General features: G+C 30.7%; 1 protein-coding gene across 1 annotated transcript; it reads right to left on the reverse strand.

Moving 5' to 3' along the window:
- Nucleotides 1-256: 256 nt before the first annotated feature.
- On the reverse strand, nucleotides 257-1,149 carry LOC131611089 (phytosulfokines-like). The gene is made up of 2 exons (XM_058883213.1): nucleotides 902-1,149; nucleotides 257-767 (listed from the first exon to the last, which is right to left on the reverse strand). The coding sequence occupies exons 1-2, from the start codon at nucleotides 1,013-1,015 to the stop codon at nucleotides 642-644; spliced, it is 240 nt and encodes a 79-aa protein (XP_058739196.1). The 5' UTR covers nucleotides 1,016-1,149; the 3' UTR covers nucleotides 257-641.
- Between the last annotated feature and the right edge of the window lie 14,102 nt (nucleotides 1,150-15,251).

The following is a 15,251-nucleotide window of genomic DNA, read 5'->3' on the forward strand; positions in this document are numbered from 1 at the left end:
ATTTTCATTGATGAATGTAACTTTTGATAAATATAAATTAAAATATTAAAAAACAAATTATTATAATTATTCCATTCAATTACTGAGTATAGTTGATAAAAAAAATATATATCTTATTTTATTTATAAAAAATGATTGGGGTAGAGAAAAAAATATAATTGAGTTTACTAGTTTGTCAATAATTTATAATTAAAGTTATAAATAAATATTTTTAAACATGTCGCTAATGTTTTAAATTAAAAGTGAACAAGAAGAATCAATAATTTTTAGCTTTATTTTCTCCTGCAAAAGTTATTATTCGCTTTACAAAACAAGTGACTTTGGATCCATTTTGTTGGCTTTATGCCAAACAAGTCCCAACTTTACAGCTTATACTTTAATATGTCTAATCAAACTGGATACATTTCTACCCCCAACCCCCAAAAAAGAAAAGAAAAAAGAACTCCAATTATGTATAAATTAAAATATATCAAAATACTTATCTACAGAAATTAGTATATAGACACACAAAAAACTAAACAAACATATTACTAGTACATAACATATCTAAATCTTCAAAGGTCAAAAACTATTGTTCATATGAAAGATAACTTATGGTTATACATAAAATTACAACAAGGTGTAGAAAACAATCTTTAAACCTATGGATTTTGCTTTTGTGTGTAGATATAATCTGTATGAGCCACAAGTGTTCTTCGCATCAAACAATCGTCTTCTTCAATACCCTCACAATTCTCTTCTATGTTCACCTTTCCATCTTCCAATACCTTTAATTAACACGTTTGAGAGAACAAGATTATTAATTAAACAATACAAAAAGAGAATATATATACTTAAGTTTTATCACTTGATTTAATTAAAATTGTGTATAATATATAAGATATGAATTAAAGTGACTTACCTCATATTGAGTATTGGTTGAGGTGACAGGGCCAAGTGTTGTTGCATAAGTGAAGGTTAAGAAGAGGAAGAAGAACACTATCAAGCAAAGAGAGGGACTAACTTTAGACGACATTTAATTATTTGTTTCCTATAATTGCCTATTGCTTTGGAATGCAGCAAGAATATGACTATGTGATACGTTTATATAGATATTTAGTGTCTTGTTGGGGGCTACTTTACTTTTAGAGTCCCGTTAGTGCCTAAGAAATTAAAAATAAGTCAATAGGGTCGCATGCATGTCTCAAGTAGAGTACATATATTTCCCTTATACTTTTCAAAAAAGAAAATAAGGATGCATGTAACTTGTCACAGATTGGCAACATTATTTTTTGTGGCAGAAACTAAACGTTTTTTAAAAAAATATTTGCAAATCAAATTTTTATCTTTATATTCTCAAATATGTTATTCCTAATAGGCTTAAATGCACCTTTGGTCCCTGTAAGTTAATGAGTTTTTTATTTTTGTTCCTGTAAGTTTTTTTGTTGGTATGAGTCGCTCTATCCTACTTTTTGTTTGCGGTTTAGTCCCTAAAGCCAAAATCCGCAGGAAAATCTGCGAATTTTCCTGTGAATTTTGATTTTAAGACTAAAACAAACGCGAAAGTGAAATATAGAGACTGTTGCACCCCAATTTTTGACCTCTGAGATCCCATCATTTTCTAAGTGTTATGATCATTATTGTTATACCCCAAAATTTGCCCGCGTTTTTTTTTTTTTTTTTTTTTTAAGAGAAGTCAAAAGACTTCTGTCTAAAAATTTGGAGTTTTATACAATCTTGGATTTTTATTTCATAAATATCCTGATTTTATGAATACTCAATTTTTAGAATTTTTTTATACAGTATTTTGGTTCGCTGTTAAATTTATTCTTACATAAACGCCAAATACTGTTTATTACTTCATACACTGTTTATTTGAGATTTATTTTCAGATAAATAATGCTGACGCAGTTTGTGCAGAATTAAAATTTGCAGGCGCGGAGTCCGGATTTCAGATTATACTGCTAGTTACCAGTCAAACCCGCTATCAGCGCAATTCTCCGTGTTTGTACCATCAGTCAAATCAATTTTTCGCACTTCAAATTTCCAAGATTTTGTTCTAGAAGTCTTCTGATAATCACATGGTCAACAGAGACTCAACACTGCACAAAAATCAGGTACGCCTAACTGTCTCCTACACAAACAGTCTCTAACTAGGGTTTTTGTCTTTTTTCAGGAGAACGAGTTTTTGAGACCTCAAATGGATTTCATGGATCTCCATATGTCTCAAAATACCACCATACAAATTTTCAAACTTCGATTCGCTCAGACGCACAGTCAACAGCTCAAACAGTCAACAGACGACCAGTTTGACCAAAAAGTCAACAGACAGTCAAAAATGCAATTTTTTGTCAACATCCATATTTTGTCAAAAGATTCATCATGTGATCAATGGTTGATCATAATTCATCAAGAAAAGTTCAGAAATCGACAAAACTCAAAATTGCAAAATTAGAGTTTTTTACCTAAAAGTCAACTGAACTTTGACCGACCATAACTCTCTCATAATTTATCAGAAAAATTCCAACCAAAGCTCATTCTCAAGGAAATTCAATTCTCTACAACTTTGATGTTGGGACCAAGGTCAAGAAATGCTTCCGCCTAAGAGATATAAGCCAAAACATTACGGGTCATTTTGAAAGTCAACAAAAAGCAGTTTTTTGTCAAAGCCCATATCATCAAAATAACTTCTCCAAATGCAAAAACGCTTCCAAAGTGGCTTGTAGAGGACATCTTGGGCTTTCCAAAAAGTTAAAGAACACTTTCATAGGATCAAAATTGAGGGAGATATGCCTTGATGAAGTTGACCTTTTTTGGAAAAATGCATGAAACAAGTAATGACCAAAATTTGATTTTTTTTCAAAAAGGCCAATTCTTTTGTGATTCAATCTTGATTCCCATATGTCTAAAGGGAATCCACGACCTATCCATGATTCATGACACTTTTATTTCATTTTAATTAAATTTTATTCATTTAAAGTTTAATTAAAGTGAGATAATTCAAAGATATTATCAAAGATGCTTATGGTTGCCAATCAAGACCAATTCAAGATGCTTAAATATATTATTGCAAGATTGAAGAGAATAATACTTGAGTGTTTTAACCATGGTTAAGAAATACACTCATTGAAAATATTCCATTATCATATTTTTTCCACAAAATCAATCATGACAATTTTCACTTGCAAGGCTTCCAAGATCAAACTCTTTGCCTATAAATAGAACTTCATTTTCTTCATTCAAGGGAAGGAAAAAAAGGGAGAAACAAGAGGAGAGCACAACAACAAACACCAAAGCCATAGCATAAGTTTTATATTTTCCAAAAGTTTCAATAAACTTGTAAAAATCAAGGCTCATTCAAATAGCCACTTTCAATCAATTTCAATCACTCTTTTCCACTCTTGGAACATCATAGAGTAAGTACAATGTAATTTTTAATATGTAGTAGTGTTAGGAGTTCATGAATTAAAAACTCCATATTTATGCATATTTTCAATTTCTCAAAAAAAAATGTTTTAATTTTAGTTTTAAATTGATAAAATGTTTATTTAATTTTTACCATAAAAATATTTTATTTCTTTTCATAATTAATTTATATTGCTTAATTAATTAGTAATTATGTAAATATTGCTTTTTAATTATTTTTAACCAATCAAAAAACTCCAAAAAAAATTTCCTTTTAGATTTAGGTTTATATTTTTTATAATCTAATTTTTGACATAAAATAATATTTTTCTTGTTAAGTTTAATTATTTGTATAATTATTTGTTTAATTAGCTTGTTAATTAACTTAAAATCAATTCCAAAAAAAATCACAAAAAGAATGAATTAAGTTTAATTTGTTTTATATTTATTTTTGTATATTATTTGATATTGTTTCTTATCTTTTTCCTTTGTCCCGAATCAGAATAAAAGATCAAATATGGCAGAGATTGTATGCGGTTGTTTTAAGACTTTTGGAAATTTATCGTGTAGTCGCTATGATTCTATCAAGCTTCTGATAAATTTTCATTAATTTTAAATCCGAGATCATCATTCACTCACCATCGATCTTCACTAACATCGTGAATATACTTGACTAGCTTCAAGATGATTCACGTGCTAACATACTAACAATTGACTTTAATTTCCGCATTTTATTATATTGTTCTTTATATTTCTTGCTTTATGCTTTATTTTATTATTTATTATTTATATTTCTGTTATTTTTCCTTTGTCCATTTGGACATATTATTTATGTTTCTGTTATTTTTTCTTTGTCCACTTGGACATATTATTTATGTTTCTGTCATTTTTTCTTTGTCCATTTGGACATATTATTTATATTTCTGCTATTTTTTCTTTGTCCATTTGGACATATTATTTATGTTTCTGCTATTTTTTCTTTGTCCATTTGGACGTATTATTTATATTTCTGCTATTTTTCTTTGTCCACTTGGACATATTATTTATGTTTCCGCTATTTTCTCTTTGTCCATTTGGACGTTTATATTCCGCTATTTTCTCTTTGTCCATTTGGACGCTATGTTTATGTTTCCGCTATTTTCTTTTTGTCCACTTGGACCATACTTTACTTTTATGCTAAAACACTAATAAACAACAAAAAACTAAAGAAAAACGCTTAAGGTTCTCTCTTGGACTATTGGTTACTATCCCTAGCATTTTGGAGATTCGGACTTATGGACTTAGTGCCTCTGGACCCTTATTCTGTTATTACTCTGTGGTTGTTCTGTCTGGCATTGGATTGTTGTCTGTTTCCGTATGCAGGTATTTCCTTCAAAGTCCTTGATGGTTAATTCCAAGGCATTGAGATAAGGATTTTACCCGAAAACAGCCGTTGCTCTGCCCGATTTTCATCAGAACTTTAATGTGCTTAATGCAAAGTGGTGCTAAAGATAATAAGTTCATCTGGATCCCCAAGTGGTAATGCGTCGGTCAACTGTTGGTTTCTTATTTTGGTCAGATCATTCTCTCCTTAAACTTTTATTTTAAGCACTAGGATAGCCTCTTCATCTCCTCCCACTTCTTAAATTTTCAAAATCTTCTCCCTTTTTCCAAAATCTTCTTATGTTTGTAAAACCTCTTTTAAAAATCTTTTCTTATAAAAATACCTTTTGCCCTTAGTGGCTTTTCTTTCAAAGTTTAGACACGATTAAATGTTGTAGTGAGTTGTGATACCCCACGATTTTGAGATTGATTGATATAATGGAATCTTTTCCACGTGAGAGAGATAGTGTCATACTCGTTGATTTTCATCCGAGTTGGAGCTCTTCTTTCATTTGTGATGCAAAGAATCTATTTGTTCTCATGATCAAGATCAATGGCTGAGTATTTCTCTCCGACGACGATAAAGTGTTTATTCCTTTTAAAAAAAACCGTTCTCCCTTTTAAGCGGAACTACATTAGCTCTGACTTCTCCATTGCACCGAGGAGGTATGTAGGCACAAGGCTTAATGTCTTGCCGAGCTTATTTTAAAAATCAAACAAGAGCAAAAGTGATCTAAGCAAAACTAAGAGCCCATGGATAACCATGGATACAAAGGGTGCTTAAAACCTTCCCTTTGTATAACCAACCCCCCGAACCCAAAATCTGTCAAAAGGTCTTTCCTGTTCTTTTATGCCTTTCCTAAATGTTGGATAAAATAAAAGTCGGTGGCGACTCTTGCAAAATAAAAAAAAATTCAAAAAAAAGAGAGCAAGGAGTCAGTTCGCCTCAAAAAACCGAGTTACAGAGACTCAGACCCAAAAAAACTTACGAGAACGAAAATCAAAAATTCGCTAACTTACAGGACCAAAGATATATATTTAAGTCTTCCTGATAATAATAATAATTCTTGAATATGTGAAACAAACACTCCTCAATATCAAGATTCTTAAAATGGCTTTGACTTAAACTTAATAATTAAAATCATGAGAAAACAATGATGAAAGCATCAACATGTAAACAACAAAGCAATGCAAAATTGATTATGAAGTTTCAAGTTGCATGCCTAAAGAAGGAAAATAAAAACTAGAAGCAATGAATAAGAGGATGCTAATGGGTGGACAATGCTTTTCGCATGTGGGTGGGGTGGGGTTGTATGGCAAAAGAAAAGTTGAGAAGCTTTTCATTTATTATGTAGTTTTTTTCATTTCTAGTGACAATTTATCTAACTCACCATCATCACGAGTTTCTTGTCAACACTATCATCTTTCAAATGTGGATGCAATTGATGGTATTTTTGCATGTGGAAAAGATGAGAGCATGATGACCCTTTTAGAAACTTGAAAATGTTGGATATATAGGGATATGTATAAGAATAGTGGTTCGTTGATAAAGGGTACTTATGTTATTTTGTGAAATTTTAATAATCGATTATTATTTGGAATAGTGTTTTCATTGATATTCAATAGAGAATAATTACAACATATTAAAGGATCCTAATCACACATATGTGCATGTTAGTGGCAATTGTTTTAATCTATGGAATCATGAGAATTTAATTCTATGCAGTCATCTCTCTATATTTCTTTCTACTATATATTTTTTATTAATTTTTTTAATGAAATAAATCAACGGTCATGACGCATTGATGAGTTCATTGGTTTATGTATGGATGACTACATCGACTGCAGTGGATCCTGATCCTTAATTATGTGCTCATGTTAAGTCTAACAACATTATAACTGTCAAGGATAGTTGGCATATCAACTAACTCTCAATAGTCATTGATTCTACTTTATTACATCGCCCTTAAGCTCAAAGTGAGTTGCTTGTCGAAGAGTTGGTCACATTGAACTTGAATGCATATGGATGACCTTGGTTGTGGATACATGCTAAGTAAGTATATCAGTCCATTGATCAATATCAATGATGTGCATTGTAATGAGTTTTTTTTACAAAAACTTTCTCCCTAACAACGAAGAGATCAATCTCCATGTGCTTTATCCTTGGAGATAAAATGAGATTATGAGAGAGTAGTACAAGTGAGTGATTATTACAATAATGAGATTATGGGAGAGTAGTACAAGTGAGTGATTATTACAATAAACCGCATATGAAGAAAATGAAATAAATAGCTCTTGTAAAAGAATTTGAGGCCAAAGAATATTAGTTGTGCTTAAGCTAGGCTCATGTATTAAGCCTTAGTGTTTGACCTAAAAATAACACATTGCTTTCTTGACCCCTAAGGGATGAGATTTGGTCTAAAGAAGATGGAAGCTCTAGAGGTTAATCTTATGTCATCATGATCTACAGCTCAATCAATATGACAAAATACCTTTAGGGAGAGAGGTTTATAGATGATAGTATGACAAAATTTGAAGTCAAAGTTGATCAAACCTTTTAAGTATCTTAGGAATCTTTTAACAACAATCTAATTGACTTCAAAGGGATTAAATATAAATTGGAAAACCTTGTTAACTACATAGGATATTGTAGAGCTCCTACTACAAATCTGTATAGGGAAAAGTTGTGAAAGGTGTATGAAACAACTTTGGAAACTTTAGAAAGCATGTACGTGATAATCATATGTGTGTTGATGGTATTGAACTCCATAATGTTGGTTATAGAGATAATTTCTCTAATATATTTGCTTTTAGTGAGTAAGAGTGTATCATCGGGGAGTTTCTTTCCTAATGTCAAGAAAGTAGTTAAGTGCACTCAATTGCTTGAGACCGGAGAGTTCGTGATGTTTTTTAATTAGGGGGTGAATTAGAAGAGAGAAGCTCTATAAGATGATTGTTAAGAGTCCCACATTGAACAACATATGACTTGAACATGTGTTTATAAGTTAGGGCAATCCTTATCCTTCAAGTCGATTTTATAGGGTTGAGTTAGGCTCAACCACATTTCTTAACATGGTATTAAGAGTCTGCTTTAAGATTTGTTAGAACACCACCTTTCAGGTTTCCACTATCATACCATCCTTTCTTCATGCTCCAAATGTCTAGTTTTGGGCATGAGTGGTATTTTAAGGGTTTGTTTGGTTTAATCGAGGAGAGGGGGAGGTATTTTTATCAAAGGGATGGGAAGGGAGGAGAAGAATTTAATTTACATATATGTTTGGGCATGTGCTTGAACATGTGCTTATAAGTGGGAGCAATCCTCACCATACAAATCAATTTTGTAGGATTGATTTAGGTCCAACTGCATTTATTAACAATGATGATATCATCAACGTAGACCAAAAGATAAACCATTTGTCCATATTTTGTATATGTGAAAAGGGAAGGATCATATTTCATATTTGCTTGCTTGGAACTAAAATTGAATTAAAGTGTGGTTTAAGTTATCAAACAATTATCTTTAAGCTTGCTTAAGGTCATACAATACTTTGTAAAGGTAACAAAAAAATTGGATCCTTGATTTTAAAGCCTTGAGGTTTTTCCAAGTAAACTTCTTCTTTAAGAAGCTTGTTGAGGAAAATAGTGTTGAAATTTAGTCGTTGAAATAGTTGCCTATGTGGATTGTCCTAACATTGAAATTGTTAGCACCGAGCAAGATTTAAAGCTAAGACTTTAAGAGGAGCACACTCTTCAGCTCCAAGCCTTAACAAATTTGACCAAATTTGGAAAGGTTTCAATAAAGTCAAATTATTGGAATGATGAAATCATTTTGCAACCAAGTGAGCCTTTAACTTGCTAATTGTGCCATATAAATTTTCTTTGATCTTATAAATCCATTTGTAACAAGTAGATTTCCAAATTGGAGGCATTTATCCTTTTGAAGAGCGTTTAACTATTTCTTTGTTGCATCATGCCACATAGGGTCTAGAAAGGGTCGGTTAATATTCTTTGGTTGAAAATTTTACTTTGTACCCCTACAATTATACCTATACCCCTACAGAAAAAAATGGGACCGAAATACCCTCGTAGAAATAGTACATATTTTTAAATTTTTTACTTTTTCTTCACATTTCAAAAAAAATTAATTCAAAACACCTAAAAATATATAAACTGGAACATGTTTTTAAAGTCTTCCGGTTAAAAAAAACATACCGAACACTTCGAAAAATAGTTCCAATAGTTTTCAAGGTATTTAAAGTAGGGTTTAAAATTACATACCGGAACACTTATTTAAAGTGTTCCGATGGTTTATGTTTTTTTTCAGAATTCTAGATTTTACGCAACGGTTTAAAACAGATGCCTAAAGTAAATGACAAATAAAAAAATCGTTGCCTAATTGTATTGTGAATAAGCGTGCGCTTGTCACACCATAGGCAACAGTTTTGCTTTGTTCTCAGTAACTTTAGGAAACGGTTTTAAATTGTTATCTAAAGTCTAGAATTTTTTCAAAAATAAACCAATCGGAACACTTACCTTAACTCCCACTTTATTCAACTTTAAAATTACCAGAACACTTTAACTAAGACCATCTCCAATGGTGCAACTCATTCTTGAGTTCTTTATGGGTCCCACCAGCCATATCATCTCAAAATATTTTATTTAATTTTTATTTTATTGATGTAATTATAATGGGTCCCACAACTTTACCTCATAAAGTAATTTGATTGGGTACCACAATTTTTTACTAATTGCATTGCAATGCAACTGTACTATGACATGGCCAATTGTTTGAATATTTAATTATTATATTTATGTATAGTTGGAGAACTCAATGAAAAGTACTACCATTGGAGATGCTCTAAGTGTTCCGGTATTTAACTTGAAAAATTTGACTACCGGAATTATTTTTTCAAGTGTTCCGGTGTTTTTTTTTTAAACCGGAACACTTTCAAAAAGTGTTCTGGTTTATATATTTTTAAGTGTTTCAAATTTTCTTTTAAAATGTGAGAAAAAAATGAAAAATTTTAAAATAAGTATTTATACGAGGTATTTTGGTCCTAATTTTTTACGTGTCAGGGTATGAGTATAATTGTAGGAGTAAAAAGTAAGATTTTCTTTTAGTTCAATATAGGTAAGGAGAAGTCCAAGATAGATATGAGGAAGAACAATTCCAAATTCGGCACAAGTTTCCACAAGGTGCGTATTAAGAGGTCTAGCATCCTAGTGAAAATTTGATGTAGGTGAGATGGTGTATGGTTGTCTATCTTCTTTTGACATATGAGAAATGAGACAGGTTGGCTAGCTTTTAGTTTACATGTGAGAGTGAGAGGTATTTTGGTATGAAATAATATTAAATGATTATAGAATTGTCAGCATAATAAAATTGAATTACTACACATAACATAACTCTAGGTCATTCAGATAATGACATGTAACAAGTTGACTATGAAATATATTGAATCCACATACGATATAATGCAGAAAATTAAAGGAGTTAAGGAAAAGAACAATGTACATTATATGTATAGAGGTTCAGCTCACTCGTCCTCGTTAGAAATTAGTCCACTCTTCAATGGTTTCACCATTGAAAATTGTAATATCTTCGTCTTTTTGTAAAGTTAAGATACAAGTATTTTGGTACAATGAATTATCAATAATCTAAACATAACAATCGCAACGCTTTAGCCAACACATATTTAAATTTATATTCTCTTCTATTGAAGCATATTACTCAAAATGCATACATTCAAGATCTCCAATGATCTTGGTCCAACCATACACAACAATCCTGCTCCAAGCTTCTATTATGAAATAACCTTTACTCAGATCTACTGGTTACGTGTTTGGGCGATTGTTCTATCCAAGAAAGATTATATAGCTCTCAATTTCATTATGTAGAAAATTTTACTCAGTTCCACCGAAGTCTTCCATGGAGTACAGAGAAATTCCTCTCTTGATAGATAATCACCCAAAAAATACCATAGAAAAATAACGATTCTTTATCGTGATACACACATCAAAAATTCACAAAAAAAAAAATTAAACTTCCCTAATGTACCATGGATATATCTCTCACACTCATTATTTAGAGTTGAGCACCACAAAAATACTTTCTTGATACAAGGATGAAGATGATGAAGGATATCTAAACAATCTCGCATAACACAAATAAATCTTACAACATCACAATTCTCAAAAGCTTTTCATAAAGTTGAATCAACATGGAAGTGTGTTTGTGAATGGAGAAACTCTCATAGTTTTTCTCAAGCTTTTTGAAAATATGGGTATGGATCTCAATACATCTCGCTCTGGAAGAATCTTATTATCATACTTCTTTTTTTTAGATCATCCTTTAGTCAGTTGACATGGTTAACCAACCCATCGATTATCTAATCTCAATGTATCATTGAAATGACCAACCTTGAAAAGAGATATTAAAAGAATTTAAATAGGTGCTAGAGCCTAGAGGTTAGGCACAAAAAAGTGAAGAAAATAATAAAATGATTAGAGTTAAATCATGAGGTCTTTGTTTGAATAAAAAAAAGTGATTTTAATCAAGGTAGTAAAGTGAGGAATTAGACCTATTGATTTGAATCAAGATTTGTGTCCATGACTTGAGTCGAGTTAAGGCGTGATTCGAATCACATGTTTATATAAAAGATTATGAGTTCACATGATTCGAATAAAAAGTCTTGTAATTCGAGTCAAGGAGTGTTGTGATTCGAATCACACATATCCTTGGTTCGAATCAACCTAACATACCCAAATTTTAGACTTTCTATCAATGTTTGATTCGAATCACCAAAAGGTTTGATTCGAATCAAGCTTCGTAAAAACCTTGATTTAAAATTTCTAACTTGTGATTCAAGCTACGGTCAACATATTGACTTAGACCACTTAGCTTAGGCTAAAAAAACACACTGTCGTGGGTCCAAAGTTAATTTATTGAATGTAAAGGTATCTCAAAGGTACAAATCTAATCAAATAATCAAAATAATCAAATTATACACAAAGTACAAATAAAGATAAGCCAAATTACACACAGATCAAATTTAAATAGAACATCAAAATAAAAGATTATATCAACTGCAATTTTATCATGCACAAAATGAGAGACTCAATTTCATCAATATTCATTCATAGGTTTGAACTTTCTTTCAACAACAGCGATAACCGGATTGAATTCATGAGGCAAAACTTTTAAGATTACATCAAGGAACTTATTGATAGGTAATCTCATATTGATGTTAGGTTATCAATTAGGAGTCGGATGCATGAGAGATTATCACGGACAATGTGATTTCGAAAGCGATGTGGATCGTAATTCAACACGCAATTGTCTCGCATTTGTACACACATGCTTATGAAAGCAAGCGAGAACACGAACTAGGACATCATTGGAAAGTGTGGATTGAAGCCACGAGAGAATCATTTGATCACTTTGACACCAATGACTAAACTCGTGATTAAGTTTGCCATAAATGTGATCCTCAATGTTAATAAAAAGAGGTGGAATAAAAGTGGTAATGAGGAAATCATTGAGGTTATAAATCTTCAAAGAGAAGTTTAGAGTAAAACGTGGTGTGATTCCATCATATATAAGAAGATATTGAGAGTGTGATATTCAACTTAATCAACAGTTCAATCCTTCTACAACATCATCTTCATTAAAACTTTCATATTCGACTTGATTAAATCCATCTCCAAATGTTAAAGATTCTTTAATATTATACCAAGATATGAATGTGAATAAAATTAAAAATCTATAGAAAAAATTTTATGGGCCAAAATATAAAATGTGATGTGATTTATAAATTTTGACAAAAAAGTAAAATCAGGTCAAAGAGTAAAATCCAACGATTTTACATGATTTTACACGATTTCACCAATTTCAGAATGAATTAAATCACTTAAAATCGTTCCGGAATACAATTTTACATAAGAAGGTTTTTATCTGTGATTTAACACGAAATGCTGACCTAGAAACGTAAAATCTATAGAGTTTATGTTTTAAATCGAGATTTTAACAACCATGAGGTGACTTATTGAATTCATAGTATACGGTAATATTAATGGTTGTACTAACTTCTAAGTAAAAAACAATGGTAAATTTGAGAAAGAAAATGATAAATTATAAGATATTTGAATTAACTTATAAAAAATATACAACAATAAATAAGTTTTATCTCACTAAATGAGATTAGATATATGGATCAAATTATTTTATAATATTAGAAATTATGTTTTTATTCAAATCATTGATCTCAAGATTTACTTTAATAGTTTCTCTTAAGTTTTTTTTCTATATATATTCTCTCTACATGTTGAAACCATCTAAATATATTTCGCCAAGTCTTATACAACATCGATGGTCTTATCAATTTCGAATAAAAATATTCTCTTCTCTTCAGTTTGTACCACACAATTAAAACTTCAAAAGTCATCTTTCATTTCAACCACACAATTAAAATTTAAAGATTTACGTCTCTTTCTATATCTCTTCTCAAGTATTTCGCTAAAATTACTATTCATATGCTACGTTTTATTTCTCCTTATGCAAAAATCATGCACTTTTAATTAAGGTTCCTCACTCTGAAGGTTCTTCTCCAAGTCTTCTAACATTTCTCCTCTGACTCTCCACTAAAAATCATATCATCTGGAGAGAGAGAGAGAGAGAGAAATATGCATTTCAATGTTAATTTTTGGTTGTGTTCCATAAGTACTTTTGAAACTAAAGTAAAAAGAAAAAACTAACACTTTTATCAAATAGATTTCTTTTAAATATACAAACTTATAAGTTGTATAACATAAACTATAAGTTTTAAAAATTCTCTCAATATATAACCTTAATATAAGCATCAAGCTTATAAAATAAATGTGAGAATTTCTTTTAAAAAAACACCCTTATGCTTTCTTATAGGTTTTGACGAAAATTCAAAAATACTTTCGGCTTATGAAGCGCCAACACGCCATTCAGAAGGCGTGTCGCCGCGGCGGACACGGATACTTGTACGATACGCTTACGACACGTATTTGGTACGGTTTTATAGTGTCCAACAAAAAAAATTATTTAATTGCAGTGGACACGGACTAATGAGGTGTTAAGAATCAAGGTGAATCAATTTTATTATCTTATTATATCAAATTTATATGAATATAAATATACACTACAAGTATATATGCATTGTGTTGTAAAAGTTAATGAATAACAATTAAAAATTAAATTGGGAAAAACTAACATGTGCCCCAATGGCACAAGTTAATTAGATATTTATAGAAATATTTTTTTGGAACGCGTGTATTCAATATATCGAAATTTTAAATATGACTTTATTGTATTTAATTACATTTAACTTTTTCTAATTATAGTATCCTTAACATGTGCCCTTAAGAAGGGCACATATTAGCATGACCCTTTTTTATTTTACAATTAATATGAATAACTTGTATGTAATAAAAAAAATACATTCATAAAACCATTATTATTTTTTTAATATAAACTTTTAAATTTATGTATATTAATAATTTTAATTAATTAATTTTAAGTTGATATAATAATACATATTTAAAATTTTTAAAAAATAGTATTGACAACATTCATTCTTATTTAAGAGAAATTTTTATCCGTCTTAATTTTTATTGAAAAGGTATTTTCTAAGTGATTCATAACACCCTATTAATTTGAATATTCAGAATTTTTTTAAAAAATAACCATGTATTAAAAAAAAATTAAGCAAATAATCACGTTTCGGAAAAAAGTACGCAAATAACCACGTTTCTGAAAACCTTAACACCAAGGCGCCATCTCACATGGCTTATTCCTTTTTTTTTAGCCCTAGGCGCCATCTGACGTGGCACACTCAGTCCAATAAGCCATGTCAAATGGCGCCTCCCTTCAACTTTTAGGAGGAGGAGCCATCTCATATCGCTCCTCCTTGTATATGTGTCTTCTACAAATGCACCAAGGCGCCATCTGAGATGGCTTATTGCAGAAAAGCTGGACATAGGAGCCATCCCAAATGGCGCCTCCCTTCATCTGGTACAATGGTGGCGCTATCTCACGTGGCGCCTTGGTGTCAAGGTTTTCTGAAACCTGGTTATTTGCGTAATTTTTTCTGAAACGTGATTATTTGCGTAATTTTTTTTAATACATGGTTATTTATAAAAAAAATCGAATATTCATATCTAAAAATCCCCTAAAGACGAAATATAGAGTTTGAATATTCATATCTAAAAATCCCCTAAAGACAAAATATTGAGTTATTTCGGATATGCAAATCCCCTAAAGACAAAATATTGAGTTATTTCGGATATGCATATCCGAAAATATTGAGAGCATTCAAATATCCCTATCCAAAAGGACTTTTTTTAGTTTTTAGATATTTATTTCATCCATATAAAGGTGTATTAAGAAATTCCAAATAAAAATGCATAACAGACTTGGAAACTGTATTTAGATATAAATCAAGGGTAAGTAGGATTTTAATTTAATTTTCATTAGGAAT

The sequence above is a fragment of the Vicia villosa genome, linkage group LG1 (assembly GCF_029867415.1).
Source record: "Vicia villosa cultivar HV-30 ecotype Madison, WI linkage group LG1, Vvil1.0, whole genome shotgun sequence".
Taxonomy (NCBI): domain Eukaryota; kingdom Viridiplantae; phylum Streptophyta; class Magnoliopsida; order Fabales; family Fabaceae; genus Vicia; species Vicia villosa.